At 47.9% G+C, this 21,591-nt stretch overlaps 1 protein-coding gene across 1 annotated transcript in view; it reads left to right on the forward strand.

Moving 5' to 3' along the window:
• C12H3orf70 (chromosome 12 C3orf70 homolog) overlaps positions 1-19,379 on the forward strand; it is a 46,142-nt gene extending 26,763 nt beyond the window's left edge. Inside the window, exon 2 of the mRNA XM_028859193.2 lies at positions 14,581-19,379. Within this exon, the coding sequence (XP_028715026.1) occupies positions 14,581-15,137 (557 nt within the window). The 3' untranslated portion in view covers positions 15,138-19,379. The remainder of the gene's footprint in view (positions 1-14,580) is intronic.
• The last annotated feature ends 2,212 nt before the right edge of the window (positions 19,380-21,591 follow it).

The following is a 21,591-nucleotide window of genomic DNA, read 5'->3' on the forward strand; positions in this document are numbered from 1 at the left end:
TAGGAATAAACCTAACCAATGAGGTTTTGAAAGCTTTCTACAATGAAAATGTTAGGGCACCAAAGGAAGAGACTGAAAGACTCTAGATCAGTGGTTCTCAGCCTATGGGTCGTGACTCCTTTGGGGTTGCATATCAGATTTCCTGTATTTCAGATATTATATCATGACATAACAATAGCAAAATTATAGTTATAAAGTAGCAATGAAAATAATTTTATGGTTGGGGGTCACCACAACATGAGGAACTGCTTTAAAGGGTCTCAGCATTGGGAAGGTTGAGAACCACTGCTTTAGATGATGATAAGACCTCCCATGGTCAATGGATCGGGAAGGTTAATATTTTTAAATTGGCCATTTTACATTTATAAATTACCAAAATCAGTCTACATATTCAATGTAAGCCCCATCAGATTTCCAATGGCATTCTTCAGAGAGCAACAATAAAACCTTAAAATGTGTATGGAAACAGAACAGACTTCAGAATAACCACAAACATCCCATGCAGAGAAAATAAACGCTGGAGACAGTACAATACCTGATCGCAAATTATTTTGGCACAAAACAGCCCTGGAAGCTGAAGCAGGGCAATTACGTTTTGATGGAGCCTGCGTAGTGTAGCAAGGCCCTACTCAAAATTAAGTGCGATGACGCAAAGGAGAAAGAAGTCCAGGACCGTGGCTCAGCGCTAGGACACGTGGGCAGCGAGCATACGGCCCTAGGTTCAGTCCCCAGTCCAAGAAGGAAGGACTAAAGGAAGGAGGGAAGTCTAACCGCAGTGACTGGAGAGATCCACCTTTGTGCACAGGGGGGCTGGTCTAGAGTTAGCTGGGCAATTTAATCGGTAATTCAGAACATACCACACACGTTTGCTCTTCAGGGAAAGATGACTGAGGTTGCTCAGTGCTGCCCTTCCAGCTGGTTACGGGGCCTGTTTTGTGGACAGTCTTCCTTTGGCATGTCTCAAAATGGAGTAGAGTTGGCCACATTTTTTGCCATTGATGAAGTTAAAGTTCATATTTGGTTCTGCTTTTATTATCTTCGCTGGTCATTGCAGCCCCACCGTATTGGTCAGTATGCCGGCCAGCTCTTTTGTCAACTTGACACAAGCTAGAGTCATCTGAGAGAAAAGACGTTCAACTGAGAGGATGATACCGTAAGATTGGCCTACAAGCAAGCCGGTGGGGCATTTTCTTGATTGATGATTTATGGGTAAGGACCCAACCCACTGAGGGTGGTACCAACCCTGGGAAAGTGGTCCTGGGATGTATAACTGAGCAAGCGTGACGAGGAAGCCAGTAAGCAGCGCTCCTCCGTGGCCTCTGCTTCAGTGCCGGCCCTGAGTTCCTGAGTGTGACCTGAGAGTTGTAAGTGGAAATGCTTTTGGTCATGGTGTTTTATCCCAGCAACACAAACTAAGAGTCTGTGTATTCCAGAGAAACAAGAGGAAGAGGGAGGAGAGAAGGGATTGGGTCATTTTGCAGACTGACAAGTGTGGGCAGCAAGAGAGCCCAGGAGAGCCTGCCCAGGAAGCGTTGGGAGCTGCTGGAGAGTCCGTGTTGGCAGCCAGCGAGTGTTTCCCGTCTGTTCTGCCCTTAGGCAGATTAGATGTGGCCTGCTCCCGTGGAAGGCCTGCTACTTACCCAAGTTCACTGGCTTGAATATTAATCGTGTCCAAAACCATTTTCCAAGTTTACATAAAATTAACTATCATTACCTACCAAGCATCAAAAAGGCTAGTTAGTTGGGTTTCCAAGAATGTTTACTTTGAGGGAGAGTCCTTTCTGCCTCCATCACATTTTGTGAGCCTTTGAGGTTTCTTGAGAATGCTATAGATTTTTCTGCGTTATCAGCCTCCTCAGTGGACTCTACGAGATAATGGTTTTGAATAGAATGAGGTCCACTTTTACCCAGCAAGACAACGAAGGCCTCATTAATCTCTCTGCTTGAAACTATCTTATGGTCTCACCTGCCATCTAGAAGCAGTGGCTGCAAGAACTGCCAGAGTCCTGTGTGGTTCTTCATTAGTGCTTTAGTTTCTAATCCTCCGTTGCTGTTGCCTTGGACAGCAGCCCGACACCTCTTAGGGCCTCATTTGTAGTCAGGCTGCTCCCCGGGACGGGGTGATTGGCTTGGATCAACCCAGGCACATCTTGAGCAAATGCACCTGGTGGCACACTTTGTCCTCTCTGCAGCTGTCATATTTGTTCCAGTAATGTCACTTTCCATATATTTTCAAGTGATCATTTTAACACATTAAAGAACAAAACAAAGCCCTTGACTTTGAAAATCCCCGTGGTCATGTTTCCACACATCTGCTGTATCCACAGACTAAAACTCTCCACAGACTGCCGTAATCACGCATTTTCCCAGGCTCGGCATGGAGTGGATTCACAAGCCCACCCGAGACAACTGCCTCTTTAGGTTTCACTCAGTGCTGTGCCCTCTGCCTTTGTTGAGACTCACAGATAAACCAGGGTGCACTCTTTCATGTGGGCCCTGCCTGGGAAGCAGGCAGCTTCTTCCTGTCCTCCCTTGGGTCTATCCTAGACTCTGGTGAGGAGAGTCTGGCAGCCTTTGCCCACAGGGCGCTCTGCTGCCATTCAGAAAGCCGTAGAACGTTACTTGGGCATGCTGCTGACACTTTTCATTCTGGATAAAGATACACGCACCAACTGTGAAGGATGAATCCAGAATCTCACTTGTTCCAGAAGCATTTGCAGTTTTATATGACATTGTTTTGGGAGAGAATAGTCAAGTGTATTCAATAAAAGATTTCTTTGGTTTTCTTAAATTTTTTTTGTCATTAATTGTTAATAGTGAAATATGCAAGAGGCAGAGGCCATGTTCTTAAAAGATACAGATTTTAGAATGCATTATCTTAAATTCTTGCCCCATTAATAAATATTTAACTTAATTATTAAAACTATTAACATCACCTTGTCCAATTTTAAGCATCTAAAATAGTTAGTACTTACTGCATAATACTCAATCCATCATTCCAAATGTATAAACTAGCAAGGTTTATAAACTAGGTTCCGAATGTATAAACTAGCAAGTTTCCTATTGTTGGTTTGGTTTTAAAATGTTGGGGTTCAAGTCCAGGGCTTTACACATGCCAGGCCTATCACCAAGCCACATTTCCAGCCTAAACTGTTGTGTTTCTTAGTAGACAGAAAATGACGACCTGCTAGAAACCAACCCTTTCATGGTCATTGAACGGTTCGCTTCCCATCAAGGGACAGAGACCACAGACTGAATGAAGAGGACATCTCATATAACAAAAGGATTATTCAGCAGCCTAAGAAGAGACTACAATATATGAGGAAGTCATCGATGATTCCAAGGGACACTAGGATAATGTCACAGGAAGGACAAACTTGGAAGGAGGTTCCCTTCCTGAGGCTGGAGCCAGGCCTTGAGACAGTTAAGTTTAACCCTGGCATAGCTTCAGAGAAAGCTGCAGCAGCTGTGCATGTCTGCAGCAGCTGTGCATGTCTGCAGCAGCTGTGCATGTCTGCAGCAGCTGTGCATGTCTGCAGCAGCTGTGCAGGTCTGCAGCAGCTGTGCAGGTCTGCAGCAGCTGTGCAGGTCTGCAGCAGCTGTGCAGGTCTGCAGCAGCTGTGCAGGTCTGCAGCAGCTGTGCAGGTCTGCAGCAGCTGTGCAGGTCTGCAGCAGCTGTGCAGGTCTGCAGCAGCTGTGCAGGTGGGGGTTGACCGGACAGGGCAGGAAAGGATTGTGTGGACAGCAGGCCTTGGGCATACTGGTTTCCACTGGAGAGAGTCTTGGGAGGGCCGCTGCTGGACCAGGTTAGCTGTTAGGTTGCTAAGGAACCACGTGTTCCGGGAACATGGCTGTGGTGTTTCTGCCAGAGTCCTGACATCAGCAGGGGAGTGTCTAGTCCTGCAGTCACCATCTAGCACTTTCTGAGAAAGTGTCACATTGTGGGAAAGGACATGTGCTTCAGAGAATTCTGTTTATTGTGTCTGAGAGGCCACACATTAACCCCTGTGCATCTGTAGAATCCCTGTAGTCCGAACTGTTCTTTCTCATTTCACGTCGGCTGTGCAGTGACTGCGTAGCTGCATGAGGAAGACGTCCCTGACTGCATAGGTGCATGAGGAAGACGTCCTTGACTGCATAGCTGCATGAGGAAGATGCCCTTGACTGCATAGCTGCATGAGGAGGATGCCCTTGACTGCATAGCTGCATGAGGAAGATGCCCTTGACTGCATAGCTGCATGAGGAAGATGTCCTTGACTGCATAGGTGCATGAGGAAGATGCTCTTGACTGCGTAGCTGCATGAGGAAGATGCCCTTGACTGCATAGCTGCATGAGGAAGATGCCCTTGACTGCATAGCTGCATGAGGAAGATGCCCTTGACTGCATAGGTGCATGAGGAAGATGCCCTTGACTGCATAGCTGCATGAGGAAGATGCCCTTGACTGCATAAGTTCATGAGGAAGATGCCCTTGACTGCATAGGTGCATGAGGAAGATGCCCTTGACTGCATAAGTTCATGAGGAAGATGCCCTTGACTGCATAAGTTCATGAGGAAGATGCCCTTGACTGCATAAGTTCATGAGGAAGATGCCCTTGACTGCATAGCTGCATGAGGAAGATGCCCTTGGACAGAGACCCAATCACACTGGCTTTTGGTGCCTCTGTGTGGGCTTCTTTGCCCTCACGAAGTACTGGTTAAATGGATAGATAGTGAAGTAGACACTCTTTGTTACTTTTTGCCCCTAATTCTTAGGGTGTCTCCAGTGGCACCCAATTTTTAAAATGGCTAACCTAACTATAGGTTGTAAGAGAAAATTCAGGTAATTATTGCATTTGATTGAAAACAAAATACAACAACATGATACATGTTTTATTTAATTAAAGACTATGTAATTTATGTTCATAAATGGTAATAGTTTGGTTATATTTAGTTATATATAGTTTGGATATAAAAATATATTTCATTGATAGAGTGTGCACTAATATTATGGCTTTTTAATTTAAAAATTTATTTAATATTTAAATGTTTAAATTAGATGTGTTCATTTTATTTTATGTGTATGGAGTGTTTGACTGCATGTATGTACGTGTACCACATGCATGCTCCATGCCTGCGACGGTTAGCTGAGGACATGATGTGTGCACCACAAGCATGCTTCCTGCCTGGGGAGGTCAGAAGAGGCCATGGATCCCATGGATCGGGAATTGCAGGTGGATGTGAACCACCATGTGGGAGCTAGGAATAAAACCGGGTCCTTTGCAAGAGTAACAAGAGCTCTCAGCCGCTGAGCCATCTCTCCAGCCCCTGATTTTTACAAAATACAGTTCCAGAATCCTATATTAGTTAGTATAGTTTTGGAAATGAGGCCTGTGAATAACGGACAGACATGGTGTCTATAAACAATAGCCTTTTACAGGTGGTATTTAAAATGCAGTACACATCCTGAGTCCCCCCCCACACCCGCTGATCCCCGTTAAGTGCAGACACAGGGGTTTCACTGTCCCTGAATCAGCCCATCTAAGTTAGTGTCCTTTTCTTGTGAATCTGCACTTTTCGTCCCCAGATCAGTGGAGAAGCACGGCACATGTCTTGTGCCTGTTCCCTTGCTTTAGCATGTCAGAGGTATCTGTCCGTCGAATGAGTGGCTTCAGGTAACGTCTCGGGAGGTCTGTGGAGGTCTACAGCCTTGTGCTGGTGGCCTGGGAGAGAGCCACCCCAGGATCGCCAGGCTGTTTCGGCTTTGCTCCCCACTGCGGGCATTTATTTTTCTGTTTCTAAATGGACTTTTCAAACTGCAGTTCTAGGGATCTGCTGTCCAGTTTGGTGACTCGGGCTCTGCCGAGAGGTAGGAGACAGGAATGATCTTAGAAAATGTCTATAAGGTGGAGGCATATTATTTTAGAAAGACTGGCGACAGTACCTTCCAATTTTAGTATTCCTAACATCACACACACTCACGCACATGTGCACACACACACAGCTTTTCTCACCCTGGCTACCCCCTTTCCCTCCCTCTGAGTGTGTCTTCCTACACTGCAAACTGTCCTACTAGCCAGCCTTTCTGTGGACATGGTGTCAACCCCAGTGGGCCAGCCTGCAGACGGGACTCCCTCAGCTGTTTCCTCGCCCCTGCTCCCTTCCACCAGTTTTGCAGGGAAGTGGGACTTCGGTGGACTTCAACTTCAATCAACATCGTCCCTACACAAAACCCCTGTTTGTCTACTCTTCTGGCTTCATTTCTCTTGCTGCGATAAAATATCCTAACCTAAAGCAACTTGGGGAAGGAAAGAATTTATTTGGCTTACAATTCCAGGTTACAGTCTCTCACTGAAGGGAAGTCAGGGCAGGATCTCAAGCAGCCAGTCACTTCACATCCACAGTCAAGAGAAAAAAAAAAAAAACAAAAACTAACGTGTCTGTGTTACCTGCACTTGGCTAGCTTTCTTCACTCATATGCAGTCCAGTGCCCAACCTAGGGAATGGTGTCACCCATAGTGGGTGGGATCAGTTACCCATCAAGATAATCCCCTACAGGCCAACTTGATCTAGATAATTCCTTAAATAAGATTTTCTTCCCGCCCAGTGGTGGTGGCCACACCCTTGTCCCAGCGCTCAGGAGGCAGAGGCAGGTAGATCTCTGAGTTTGAGTTCAGCCTGGTCTACAATTTGAGTTCCAGGACAGCCAGGACTGTTACACAAAGAAACCCTGTCTAGACAAACAAACAAACACAAACTTCTTCCTAAGAGAGTCTGGGTTGTGTCAAGTTGACAGTTATAACCACCCTGCATAACTTCCTAAAAGGAACTAGAAACTAGAGTTCTCACTCTGCACCACCCGTATTCAGTCTGTTCAGCTAGACTTACATAGTACAGTGATTCTGAACTCACCCCGAATGAGGTCTCTTCTAACTGGAATTGCCTGTGTCTGCGTGTTCAAAGGGTTCTGTTGTGCCAATTTATCCGGCAGAATGGCTTTTTGGCACCCCGGCTTTCAAGACAAGGAAGAGCTTTGCTCTTAGTAATGTGGGTGATAATGCTGGTCTTGGTCACAGGAGAGTCCACTGCTCCAGCCAGGCTGCTCTTCTCGCCATCCTTTGCTTACCCACACTCCCGCACTGGAGGCTTCTGCATAAGGCATTGATTGACATTCCCTTCCTCAGCCCCTCGCTTTCCTTCCGTGTGCAGGCTGTGTTTTCTGAGGAGCCCTCTCTGGCTCTCTGCTTTTCTCTGAACCCTATATATAGTGTGTAGCCACAGCTCATTGCTTCCCTCTGCTGCAGTGTGTGTGGATGTTTGGGAATGGGATGCGCTGTCTACTTCTCTTCCTGAACCCACCCCACGAGTGTTTGCCATGTATCTCCCTTAAATCCCGTAGGCTTCACGAAAGCCTCGACACAGTCTGGAGAGTCTAGAGCTTCACCGTCCCTGTCGGTTGGCTGCAGGGCATTCCTGTGTGAGCTGGGGAGCTCCTCCATGTTTGGCTTTGGCAGGCTTCGCTGGGTGCTGTACTTGAGAGGGGTTGAGATGTGGTCCAGAGTGGCGGGGATGGCCGAAGTCCATTGTTAAAGAGGGTGCCCCGTGCAGGTTGCTTTGCATGCCTGCTTTCCCTCCCCCATCTGTCTCAAACCTAGTTGACTGAAAGCCACATGGGAGTTGGATCCTGGAGAAGGGTGCAGTTCCACAGCTGACACCTGCTTGGAGTTTTTGGTTGGATTTGCCTGTGGCCTTCCGGGAGAGAATCAGAGGTGGAGGAAGACAAAGGCGGATGGGAGGATCGCCTCTCCGGCTGCCAGCATCTCCCTCGGGTCTGCCTCGTCTGGCCTCCACCAGCCACCCTTTTAATCCAGTCACCGTAGGCCTCCTCTGCCCTTTTGGCCCTGTCCTGAGGTGACACGCCCTGAATTCTGCCTCCCTGATGTTGTCCCTGGCTGCACAGGCCAGTCTTTCCTGCAATGACCCGTTGAGTGGGAGGCTTCCTGAACGGAATGCACAGTGACTCAGAGGCCAGTCATAGCCTTGTCCTCAAGGCCCCATGTCCCCAGTGCCTGGCACACACAGTTTAGTGTCACTTGATTAGTATGAAGGTGGTGTGGGTCACAGGTGAAGAAAGTGGGGTGTCACAGCGCGGAGCCAGTCGGTGGAGGACTCTGCACATAGGGTGTAGCAGAGGTCTGAGGCTGGCCAGAGGGTGGCCTGGTAAGGTGGGCAGTGCCACCTTCTGTCAACAAGAACAGTGGGCGTACAGTGCTCTGGGCACTCAGCTGAGGCTTGGAGACATTTTCATGTGAGTCCTTCATCCTCTGTCTGAGGTAAATATCTTAACCACACGTGCACTGCAGAAAACTGAAGGCGAGAATATTAACTTCACAAGACCCCAAAGGAGATGAAGAGCACTGGGACTCGGGAATGTCCTCCACTCCAGACTTTACGTCGCCCCATGGTGGCCACCTTCCTGTGGGTATGTCCTCCTGTTTCCGTTCACACCACCACTTCGGTGAGAGCACCACAGCCCGATGTCTGTTACAGCCTCGTCTTCCCTCTCCTTTCCTCCTGGTTCATCAGCACACATTTCCACTTCTCTGTGCGTCCTTCCTCTCTGAGACCGCCACAGTTCACTGTGGCAGCCACACTGGGTGCCCTGGTCTTGCGCTCCAGGACCCACCCAGCTACAGTCCTCATGCCAGTGACCTGCCTCACCCCGGCTCCAAAACCAGTCACCTGAGCCTTGACAGAGCTCCCCGGAGCCCAGATCCCGTTCCTCAGCCTCTGCAGCGCCCCTCCATGTGCCTGTGTTTTACGAGGCCCTGATTTGGTTTTACTTTTTCGCATTCTGTCTCAATCCAAATGCTTCCAGAAACACCGCTTTGTTTTGTCTTCCTCCTGTGTCGTGTGACTTAGCCAAGACAGTGGCCATTTGCTAAGTACTTGTTCAGTGAGTAGATATGCCATGCTCCGGCCGTCTGTCCCACCGGGGACTTACTTCCTATGAACTGGGATCCACTAAAGATGGCGTGGGCAGTAAATGAAGAAACTAGAGTCTTGCTTACATTTACGTTTCTGATTAGGGTTTCAGCATAGCTGCGAAGTGTGAACTGTACCATGCTCCTTGGGCAGAGGACAAAAATGCTCGAATGCACACTGTTGTGGACAGGGTGGAGAGTCAGGCTCCTGGAACGCTGTGTCCATTCACTTCTCTACTCAGTGGCTGGTCCACACTGTATCAGTTACTAGATAGCATTTCCTTCCACATATTGAATACCCCCAGCCTAACATAACAGTTGTGATTAGATGAAAAGCAAGGGCCTGAGCCGGGCGCAGTCTGCCTCAGGCCACCCTGGCTTTCCTGTGCAGATTTACCTTCCTAACTGTATTTTACTTGGGCTAATTTTAAAATTACTCTGCACTCCTGAGAGCCGTGTGTTTCACATGTTAAGGGCAACACATATTTAACAGACACAAAGTTATCTGTAAATGCAAAACCCTTATTTCCCTCCTAGAGGATTTTTTTTTTTTTAAAGTTTCAAGTGTATGGCTATAAAACAAAGGAACAAAACGTAACCAGGAGCAGACTGACGGGGCTGGAAACTCGTGTGGCTTACCGGATGGATTTGTTTCACTGTTTCAGTTTGGTTTTGTTTTTTCTTCCCTTTGTAAAAAAGAAACGGGTTCAAAAAACTATTTCTGCTGTGTAATCACACGGTGCTACGCAGGGAGGGTTAGGTGAGGTGGGTGGTCCTCTGACAGCCTGCACCAGCTCACGATGAGCCCTGAGAAGGAAGGAAGGAAGGAAGGAGCCTGTTGCCTTGCTCTGGACGATGGCCTCTCATACATGAGCTAGCTTGACAGTGCGGTGCTCTCTTGCTTCTGTTTATGCAAGATGACACAAATCTCCTATGTACGTCTACGTGTCAACTTGAGGTGTTGTATTGCCCAAGTCAGAAATGTTATCAATAGAGACTTCCAAAGACTCATGGGAGTTGCTTAGTGGTTTTGATTGATCTTCGAGAAGTGGCTGAAAATGTTGACTGAGATTCCTCCCAAAAGAAGTGAGATGTCTGAAAGACGTTTCCCACCGGATGGTCACAGTTGCTTTTTGGTGTGTGTTTAATCATGTCTCATGTTTTAATTAGTTTCATTATTTTAAATGGATATCTTTTTAAAAATTAAGAAAATTGTCTTTTGTTTTCTGGTCAGCTTTTAAATCTATTTTAAATTTATGGAGTGCACTGTGACATTTCAGGGTGCTAATCAGACTAGAGTGACTGACATATCTGATACCCCAGACATGTTTTTTTGTCTGAGAATTCCATTAGCTATTTTGAAGTAGTCAATTGTTGTCAACCATAATTATTGTACCTTGAACATCAGAAATCACTGCCATCCAATAGCACTCATTAGCAACCCACTGTCTGCCCACCATCCTGTGCTTTCCAATGTCCTGGCTACCGCTACTAATAGTCTCTGCTTCTATGAAATCAACTTCTTCGCCTGGCACATATAATAGAGACTGTGCCATGTCATCTTCCTGTGCCTTCCTTATTTTACTCAGCATCACACTGTCCGTTGCACTCTTCCGTGGCTGCATAATGTGCCTTATTTCAGCTTTTTGAGTAACCTTCGTGCGGTCTTCCTTCGCAGTCATTCATTTTCATCCTTCTTAGGAGTGCGGGATTTGAGAGCCTCCCCCAAACGGCGTTGGCTGTTTCCCCTCCTTTGATAGCAGCCATTCTGATTCTCGTCGTCCTTGACTTGTGTGTCCCCAGTGACGGGTGTCACTGGATACTTTTTCATATACGTGTTGAGTGACATTCATTTTGACCAGCTGCCTCCAGCGTGCATCGTCACACAACTTGGCGTCCTATAGACTGAAGTTACTTGCAATAGTTCCTCCTCATGCCCTGTCCCCCGAAAACAGGTCCTGCTTTCCGTTTGTATGGATTTGACTGCTCTGGGCACCTCAGGTGTGTGGAATTACCGAGTAGTCATTGCTGTGACTGGCTTATTTCCTTGGCACAGTGACCTCCGGAGCCACCCATGTTGGTTTGGCACGCTAGTGTTCCATTGCACGTGCACACTTCCGCTTCTATTATCTGTCTGTTGATGAACACTTCTCTGGCTTCTATCTCTGGGCTGTTGTAAGCAGCCTGAAGGACACTGTATGTGCAGAGGTGTGTAGACACTGCTCCCTGAGTCCCTGAGGCCTCTAGTACTTCTGTGTGTGTCCAGAAGGGAAATTTTGGGGTGCTTGATTCTCTGTCTGCTCTTCTTTAAGTCAGGACTTTCCTATGAGCTATTTAATTCTTCTTCTTTTTTTTAACTTATTTATTGTGGTGCTGGAGATGGAGGCCAGGGCCACGTGCCTGCTCTGCAGGCGATTTACCACTGTGCCGCGCCTCCCAATGTGCTTTCACTGTTTCTGTAAAGCGATCACACAATGCAGTGTTGTATGATAATCTGTCTCGGAGCTGCAGCCTCTTTAACCGTCCTTTGTCTTTACCATCTGTGTTCCCAGATCACAGACTTTGCCTAGTTCAGAGTGAGGCCGGGCTGTGCTCTGAAGCACAGTGCATCTTCCAGCTGGTCTCGTCCTGTACTGCACGGTTAGGTCAGTCCAGCCCGCTCGAGTACAATGCCACAGACTGAGCACTGCCGTGGAAGAGGGGCACCCGAGTTTGAATCTCCAGGACCCACGGGAACAAGCTGGGCATGCCTGGATGTGCCTGCAGTCCCAGTATTGGGGAGTAGAGGGGTGAAGACAGGCAGATCAGGAAGGCTTATTTGCCAGCCAGCTAGCCTAACTAAAACATTGAGAGACCCTGCCTCAAAGCACTGTGGCAGATGCTGGAGCAAGGTACTCAACAGACTGTGTGCGTATGGTGTGATGTGTATGTATGGTGTGATGTGCGTGTGGTGATGTGTGTGTATGGTGTGATGTGCGTGTGGTGATGTGTGTGCATGGTGTGATGTGTGTGTGGTGATGTGTGTGTATGGTGTGATGTATGTGTGGGTGGGTGTGGTGATGTATGTATTGTGTATATGGTGATGCGTGTGTGTGTGTGTGTGTGTGTGTGTGTGATGTGTATATGTGGTGTTTGTGTGGTACGTGGAGGGGGTGTACATGTACATGAGAGGGCAGTAGATGCAGTGTCTGTTGAGGACACTCATCCTGGTCACAGAGCTGAAGAGAGAACAGGCTCTGGGCTCCTCCTCTTCTTAAGAACATGAAGCCCACTGGGGTCCACTCTTACCATCTCACATAGATCTACTTATTTCTCCTGAAGATCAGGTTGGTAATCGGAACTTTGACACATGAATGTGGGGGCCCAGCATTCTTACTGAGTGCCATACTTCAAGAAGGGAAAACAGAGCTTTGGAGGAGAGGAGCCCAGAAGCAGGAAGGCGGGAGAACCAAGAGGAGAGAAACCAAAGCATGAGGAAGCTCACAAAGGAGAGAACGGAAAGAGGGTGGGACATAGTCCTGCATGTAGTCGCTGCTCTTCCCTGTCTTAACATTATGAAACCTGAGACAGTCTTCCTTATGAAGATAATTCCATGTGAGAACTCCCAGTCTGACCAAGACATAAAACGTAAGTGACTTCCTTACAATGAGAGGTACCATAAATCCTCCATCCTCTACTAGAAGAGGGCTGCCCCTTGGGGTATTGGACAATATCTGGATTTTTTATGGTTTAGGGAGGAGCTCTTCTGACATTGAAGGAATGAATGGCAGAGGCCAGGCTAGCTTTCCTGCAGTGCACAGGATAACTCCAGAAAGGGATAATCTGGCCCCAAATCCCAGTGGCACTAAGGCTTAAAAGCTGCCATAATATGTGCGAAGGATGAAACCCAGCCTGAGTAGGAAGAACACAGGGATGTCCAGAGCCGTGGCTTCTGTGTCTTGAGTTTTCAGGGCTTCCCCTACTTTAGCATTTAAAGTAGATATGATAGATAAATGGATGATGGGTGAATGGATGGATGGATGGATGGATGGATGGATGGATGGATAGGATAAGATAAGGTAGGTAGGTAGGTAGGTAGGTAGATAGATAGATAGATAGATAGATAGATAGATAGATAGATAGATAGACGATTGTGTGTGTGTCTGTGCATGTGTACCATTACCCACCCACATGTGGAGGTCAGAGACAACCTTGGGTGTCCACCACCGGCTTGTTTGAGGGAGGATGTTCCTTGTTTGCTGCTGTTCTGTGTACTCTAGGTCAGCCAGCCTTATGCTCCTGGGAGTGTCTCCTCTCTCTGCCTCCCTTCTCACTGTGCAAGTGTGGGATTACACACATGCCGTGACACCTGCTTTCCATGGGTTCTGGGACTCCCGACTCGGGCCATCAGGGTTGCATTGCACGTGCTTTTATCATGAGACATCTTCCCAGACCCCCTTTAGCTTTGTATTTTGACATAATTTTAGAATTTCAAGCTGGGTATGGTGGTGATTGCCTTTAATCCCAGCACTTGGGAGGTAGAGAGGCAGGTGACTTTGTGAGTTTGAGGCCAGCCTGGTCTACAGAGTGAGTTCTAGGACAGTCAGGGCTACATAGTGAAACCCTGTCTCTAATAATAATAGTATAATCATTATAATTATTGTAGACTTACAAACTGCGTGGTTTTAATCTATTTCCTTAGCATTTGGCTCTTGAAAGGCTTCCCAAATGTATGAACGTAAAGAGAGCATGGAAAAGGACACATCAGATTCCTTCAGACGAGGCTTCACTCTGAGAAGCAGCTGAGGGCTGAGGACAGAGGAGAAGAGTTAAAGATGAGCCGCTCGGCTCCCTGTGTGCATCTGCCTGCTTTGGGTTAGGAAGGGGCCATGGCATCGGTGTCTGGAAGGCACCTCCTCCTCATGCCACGTGATTCACTTTGGGTCTTTAGAGAGATTCCACCTTCGCCAACTGCGCAGGGTGGCCAGGACAGCCCAGTAATCGATTACCTCCTCAATAAATGTGTGTATACTGACTCGAACATCTCACCTAGGGCCTCGGGTCTAGCTCAGTGGCAGGCACATCCTCACCTCCGGGTTCCATCCCTCGTAACAAAGTCAAAACACCGAAAGCTAGAAAGGGAAGGTCCCCCGTAGTTTTGGTGGCACACTGAAGTGCCTCTAGATCTTTTAAACATATCAGCATGTATTAACCTGTTGTTAGAGATAAAAATGAAGTCAAAGTTCTGTAGGACACTGTTTTCTTTTCAGCTTGGGTTTTCCATGCTGTTTCTGGGCACTGTGTCCAGTGTGATGAGTGAATCATTTAAGAGGGAGGGCTACAGGACTGTCCGTCCACTCCAGACCCCTGGAGGCCGCTCAATGTTTTTCATAGTATTGGTGGTTGAACCCAAGACTCCACACATGCCGGGTAGGCATTCTATGCGAGTATCTCCTAAGTTAAATTTCAGGACGTAGTTTGGGTTTCTGGCAGGGGGATGACTGTGCCACCCTGGGTCTGAAGTGGATGTGACAGTGCTGAGTGACAATGTCGTTAACCCTTCCCGTCTTGATGTTGCCGCTCTGCTAACAGTTTGTGCAGAGGGTTTGGATTTCAGCTGTGTCTCGTGTGTCCCACAGGCAAATATGTCTATCAGCCTATGACCCCCGTGGAGCAGCTCCCAAGCACGGAGATCCCCGCACGGCCGCGAGAGCCCACGAACACCATTCAGATCTCAGTCTCGCTCACCGAACACTTTTTGAAATTCGCGTCTGTCTTCCAGCCTCCGCTTCCCCCGGAGTCGCCAAGGTACTGTATGATTTCCGATCTCTTCATCGACAACTACCAGGTTAAGTGTATCAACGGGAAGATGTGCTATGTGCAGAGGCAGCAGGCGCCCCATTCCCAGAAGATGAGCCCTGAGGAGGTCTCTGCACACGATGCCTTAATTTCTAAGGAGGGCGACACCCCGAAACTGGGTCACTGCTCCTCCCCTTCCAGTTCTGAGGACTCGGGGATCAATGCCGTTGGGGCTCACTATGTGGAATCCTGTGACGAGGACACAGAGGAAGGGGCAGAGCTGAGTTCCGAGGAAGATTACAGCCCTGAGAGCAGCTGGGAGCCCGACGAATGCACCCTTCTCTCCCCGTCACAGTCGGATCTGGAAGTGATCGAAACCATGGAGACCACTGTGTAGTCAGCTGGGCACTGCGGCCCGCCGGCCGGCCGGGATCCACCCTGAGCTTCTGGACTTTGATTTGATGTGTCCTTTTTCCAACACTCTTGGCATTTTCCAAGCCCTATTACCAACTGTAGCAGTCCAGGGGGCTGCTAATTAGTGTTACCCTTAAAATTGTAGCTATGACATCGTTTTCTTTTGTATCTTGCTTTCTATGTAGCATCTGGTGTCATGAGCTGTGACCCAGCCTTAATTTCACTGAGAACTTTGAGAGCGGTGGTGACCACCAAGTATCATGGGTCGCATGGAGGAGCTTCCCAGAGTGGAGGTGACCCTGTTTTACCGGTAGCTCACCGTTTGTGGTGAAGGCTATTGCCCAGCTTCCCTCTGGCATGTCACCTGACACCTCTGTGCAGTTGGTTTCGGGTAGGGAAGCAGCTCACTTCAGGAGACAGTGTTGCTGGCACTTCCTCCTTCCGCCTGCCACCCTAACTGGCTCAGGACAAGAGTAGCCTCAGGAGCTGCTTCTAGGAGGTCCCTGGAGGTCTCCTTGGCCCCTGGTGATGGCCGTGCCATGGCTTCTGTGACTGTGAGGCGAGATGGGTCTCTCCAGTTTGTGTCTAGCCCAGCTTTAGCTGTGAACATACATGCAGCAGGGTAGTGGGGATCCAGGAGGGCTCAGACCTGGTTCTCATGGTGAAGGGGACACATCGAATTACAGGACACAAGTCATGCGGCTCATGGCACCCAGGAGGCTCTTGGAACCAGGGGAAGGAGAGGTGGACTTGGCCTAGGCTAGCTCAGAAAGTTGCTCCAGTGACTGAGCTGGCCCCGGGTGGGTCCCAGAGCATCCACTGCCCTCTTCTTGATTGTCTGCAGATCAGGGAGAAGCATTTCAGTTTAGTAGGTATTATATTTAGGAGGCAGCACATCAGACATCTTAAGGAAAAAAAAAACCACAATAGTTTTAGTTAGCATGGAAATGCTAAAAGACAAGTCCTTTAGGGATTAGGAATGAATCTAATAGGTTTGATTAATTCTGCTTCGTTTGGTTGTATGAAGCATTAGAATGGCTTAGATGAGAAACGGACTAGAATTTTGTATGATGCATGCATTTTATGCAAATGCAAACAGTTGACTCGCTCACTGCTGAGTCAGGAAGATGTTTTCTGTAACACTTCTCCACTTCACTACGCTGGGATCCACACACACTGTGTGTGTTCTTTCACACACACAAAATAGTGAGTAATTCTTTCTTACGTAGCTTTCTTCAAAACTCTGTTCCTAATTTGCTATATATTGGGCATTCTCATGCGATCTCATTATCTGCCATTTCCCTGAGTCAATCTGGGAGGCACAGTGCAAACCTGGGAGCTTTAACACATGTGAGGAGTGTCACAGAGCAGCAGGGGTACCCCAGCCTGGCGGTCTGAGCAGGCACCGCGGCTGGCATCCTCCTCGCTGTCGGCACCTCCCACACCCCTCCCTCTCATTACTGGGTACTCAAGCGAAGGAGAGGCTCGCCATGCTCTCCTGCATTTGGGGTTCTTCACTGTGTACTCAAGGAAGAATCTGCTTTCCCCACTGGATATGGAGTTCCAGTGAGTTATTACTAGAACCTTCTTTAGGCTGACAAGCCCGAAACATCCATAGCATTCAGAAAGCAGAGTATGTGGCTTCCTTTGAAAAGCATTACTAAACCTTCCCGTGCTAGATGAGAATGTAGCAAAAATCCCCACTTACTGAGATGTGAAGACTCAAACCAAGAAGGACCAGCAGGCACAGGGGAGAACAGTTGGGAGCAGCCACAACGTGGCTGGAGTCATGCTGCTGGCCTGGGATGGCCTGGGGACATCTGGGGAGCCCTGCCCGAGGTTTGTGATGCCCTCGCTGGCATGCACACCAAATGCCATGAGCCACGTGTCCCTCATCGTGCACTCAGGGCTGTGAAGGTAGCACCTGGCCATCTTCAGACAGGCGATGGGCAATCTCAGATCCCCGGGTGGAGAGGCAGGCACACCGCACAGCTTCTTCCCCACACCTTTCCAGTACTTTCTGCCACACGCACTAAACTAGCTGGAGTCTACAACCCGGGCTCCAAGGCCATGAAAACACGTGGTCAGAGCCCCAGTTCTGGAACTTGGCCGGGTGTCGGGCTCGGGCCCTTTACTAGTAACATCTGTGACTTTTGCCCAGGGTCCTATTTTTAAAACCCCGACTGCCATTCAGATTTGCCACAATTGTGAATGGAATTTTTGCATTTAATAACAATTGATGATCCCATTAAATATTTGCACAATCTCTTTATAATTAAACTCACTAAGCTTCACTTGCTGTTTTATATAATTGGACACGTTCCCTTGCATTCTTGGATCTCAAAACAGCCTTTTCTAAATAAGCACAACCAAGAGGTTTTTGGTTTTATTCTCCTAACACTGTTCATATCAGTAACTGTCTAAAATACGATTAAACCAGAATTACTTCTCTATGCTTGCATTCTGAAATCAGCTGAAAGGAATATAAAAAATGTATAGCTTAACTTCAATTCTAGGCCTATTCTGTTCTATGTTCTATGAAAGAATTTCTCTATAATCTTGATATTATAGTGCTGATTTGTATACTTGTATTCATAGGCACTTTAGAAATACTTAGATGCAACATGCACTCTAGATGGTAAGTACAGCCGTGTGAAATAGGCTTGCACAGTGAGAACAGAGACGACAGCTTGCAGTCTGGACCTTATCGAATGCTTGCCTGGAGCGAGGCTTGGACCGCGTGGATGGGCTTCTGTGGGAGCTGGCACTGTTGTTACTTTTTGAAAGGTTGTTAGGTACCAGTGAAATCCTACTCAATGGGGAATATAGTTTTCTTACCTAACCAAGATTTTAAGTTTCAAGTGTGTCCATAACTTTTTCTGAGAAATGACAAAGCAACTAAAGTCCCTTTTGGGATAACTATTTGATATCTTTAAAACAAACAAACAAAAACAAAGGTTTTACTTTAAAATCTAGGATTTTTTTTTTTTGCCTTGTGACATTTTAGGTATAAAATGAGAATCTGAAGACAACCCTGAAGAGAAGCAGTTGCATTCCTAGAAGACTTATACCTCGACACAGTACAGACTAGAGTAAACCCGATCTTGTGTCCCAGCACAACACAATGAAATACAATACATAGCAGACTAAAACCAGAACCACGGTATCACGACACCACACCACACCACAACACAACATAATGCTATACAGAATAGACTAAAACTGGATCCACAGTATCACAACACAGCACAATGTAATACAATACAGAGCCAGTGTCCCAATAGGCCACAACAACAGAATATAATACAATACAATACAACACAACACAATACAATGTAACAATATAAAATGCAACACAACACAATGTAAAACCTGAGCCACGGTGGTTTTCTGACAAATCTTTGGAATATTCTTTTACTTCTTAATGTCACCTGCTTGTCTATTTGAAATATCATGTTCTTCTGGGGTTGATCAGAACAAATTCTTCTTATGCAAATTTTATTGCAACCAGACACTTTAGAAAGTCAGAATATCCATCTAAGCATGGTGGTGTAGATACTGCCATGTGAGAAAAAAAGCACACGTTTACGTAAAATACTGTTTATGTCTCCTGCTCTTGATTGTCCCGGATCCTCTTTTCAAAATTTTATTGTCATGTTTTGGCTTTTTACTTGAGGAAAATATTTGAACTGTTCTATTTCCTTCCCCTGTGTCCAGCGGTGCTGCGAACCCAGACAGTGGACTGTGGGTCTTCACTGTGCTCCCCATGGCGGGGCGGGTGGGAGGTGAGGGGAGCACCACTCACCTTTTCTGTACCACACAGCCCTGATCGCCATCTTAAACTTCGGTCTAAACACAAGGGCGTGTGTCAAAATGAGTTCGTTTCCAAATCTTCTTACCTTGTCCTGACTGTGGTGCCTGAGCCCGGGGTTGCCTGAAGGGCCGGTGCCATCCGTGCGGAGCTGTTGCTGCCGAGGGTGAAGCAGCCGGAAGCCTGTCTGGGTTTGCATGGGCTTCCAGGGCACTGTGGCGCCCACGGTCGAGGCTGTGCATACCTTGCAGTAGTCATGTGCTGTGCTGGGTTCTTTTGAACCTGTTTTAAAGTTTAAGCACAATGTTGACCCTTCTGTAATTTCCTAAAATTATTAGAGTCTGGTTTCCTAAGACAGCTCAACTTTAGAAAAATACTGCTGTACAATAAATGTGGGTTTCTTTTGTACCAGAACAAAATTGCTGTTGGAGTTTTTGTACCAAGTGTTCACTGTGTGCTAGAAAATAAGCAGTCTATACTGCTTCCCCATTTAAACTTGACGAAACTTGAAATGCAGGAAAATAGCATTCATGTGTCCATGCTTGCCACTTAGGTTAATTCCCAGGACTCTCTAAAAATTTTTGTGTTGACTCCATCAGGTTTATATGAAATAAAAATTGTATCGACCCATAAATAACATTTATTTCACACCAAGTTAGGCCCTTGTTCCAGTTCACGAGTGCTGAGTAAGATGGCTGTAACTACAGGTTGAGAAGTGAGGGAGGCCGCTACCCCGTGGGCCTTGGGTTTACTTGGTCACTAAGGCCTAGTGTCAAGGCCCAGTGTGGCACGTCCAGAAACTCCATTTGATTCAGCATGCCAGCTTCTGGGTTTTACTCGGTGGGACAGCCTCCCCAGCCACTGCTGTTAGACATGCCGTCAGCAATGTGTTCACCGAGTTCCTGATGCCGCCTTACACTTCCTGTGTGGTCATCAGAGCACCCACGTCACAGACGAGGGAGGGCAGCTCAGAACCCTGCAGCGGCAGCATTCATTAGTCAGCCTGGGACCTGAACCCAGGACACTGGCCCGGGAGTCCACACTCGTGGCCCTTTGCCTGCATAGCTCCATTGCCGTTTGTAGCCTGGTGGCTCACCACACAGTGCCAGACGGCCCTGGAGCGAGGCTGTGGTCTAGCCTCCCCTTTCCGTGTACCAGATTACCAGCTAGTGCATGTGTGCACACGTGTGGTGTTACCATGAGCTCAGCATTTAGAGTGGCCCATGGAATCTTTCATTCCAGTCATGTCTTGGCCTGTGCTCCAGGCTGGCTCTGCTTCCCAGAGCGCCAGCTTGTCTTCTTAGGGAATTCCTGCTGACAGTGAACCTCCTCTGCATGTGCGGGTCACTGATGTAACTCTGCGGAAGCATCTCCTTGTTTCTAGTCTTACATGTGCTGACGCCTGGCCGTTCTGTTCTGCAGGACACTGGGCTAGCATCTCGTCCTTATTACAACCTGGGAACTACTAATGCTTTTAACTCTCCATGTCCAGCTCAGCGCTGAATGGAGAGGCAAAGAAGAGACCTGTCTCTTGGCGGTTGAGTTTGAGGAGGGAGCGTCACTGAGCCAGGGAGATGTGATGGAAGTGCATGTTAGAAGTAAGAACAGGTGGCCTGGAGAGGTGGCTCAGCAGTTAAGAGCAGTGGCTGCTCTTCCAGAGGACCCGGGTTCAATTCCCAGCACTCACATGGCAGCTTACAACTCTCTGTAACTCTAGTTTCAGGGAATTCAACACCTTCACACATGCACATAAAACATGAATGCACATGAAATAAAAACAGAAATATTATATATAAAGATCAGGTAAAGGTGCTGAGATACTCAGGTGGTTTTTGTTACTTCTTGGAATTTTCTAAAATGAAACTGTATTTCCATGGTTAAAAGCCCATTTAGTTTGAAAATGGGAGTCCTATTGAGCACAGGGTCATCATTTCAGTCTGTGGTGGAAGTGGGGTGTCCAGGCAATGGCCATGTTACCGTGTATCTGTTAGGGCGGTTGCTAGGAGCCTGGAGCTAACCGGCATCTGCCGAAGGCTAAGCCCACGGGTGCTCCAACCATAGCTTGGTGCTTGTGGGCTGGGGAGGTCTTCCTGTGTTCCCAGCCGGAGACTCTGCCTGTGAAAGCCGGAGATGAGGGATTAGAAAGCTTGGGCCGTGGGGGGTGTCTGAGTCTGGTGGCATCTAGCCTGTCACCTGGTGTAAAACTCCAGACAATCTCTCTCAGCACAGAGAGCTGGTTCTCTATAAGATGACGACACACACCAGCGTTGTAGACTCATGGCGCACCTGAGGCTCACAAACATCTCCCCACACGGCGGCTTCTTCACTCCCCCACCTCTCCTGCCACACAGCAACCACACACTTTCCTGTTCCTCACCCAAGCCTGTGGCTGCTGTGGCCGCACGCTTGGGTTGCCTATGAGACCAGCCCTGGTGGAGTGTGGGGTACTGCAGGGACCACGCTCAGCCTCTAGTGTTGTCACCAGGCTACTCTAGATCCCCGCCAGGCTGGCTTGACCTGGCTCTTGTCTCCAGACTTGGATTCTGTCTCCTTTTGGGTGTGGTGGCATCTGATCTACCAGCTTCCTTTGGGAGCCAGGCTTTGATCTTAGCGCTGTGGGACTCAG

The sequence above is a fragment of the Peromyscus leucopus genome, chromosome 12, assembly GCF_004664715.2.
Source record: "Peromyscus leucopus breed LL Stock chromosome 12, UCI_PerLeu_2.1, whole genome shotgun sequence".
Classification (NCBI taxonomy): domain Eukaryota; kingdom Metazoa; phylum Chordata; class Mammalia; order Rodentia; family Cricetidae; genus Peromyscus; species Peromyscus leucopus.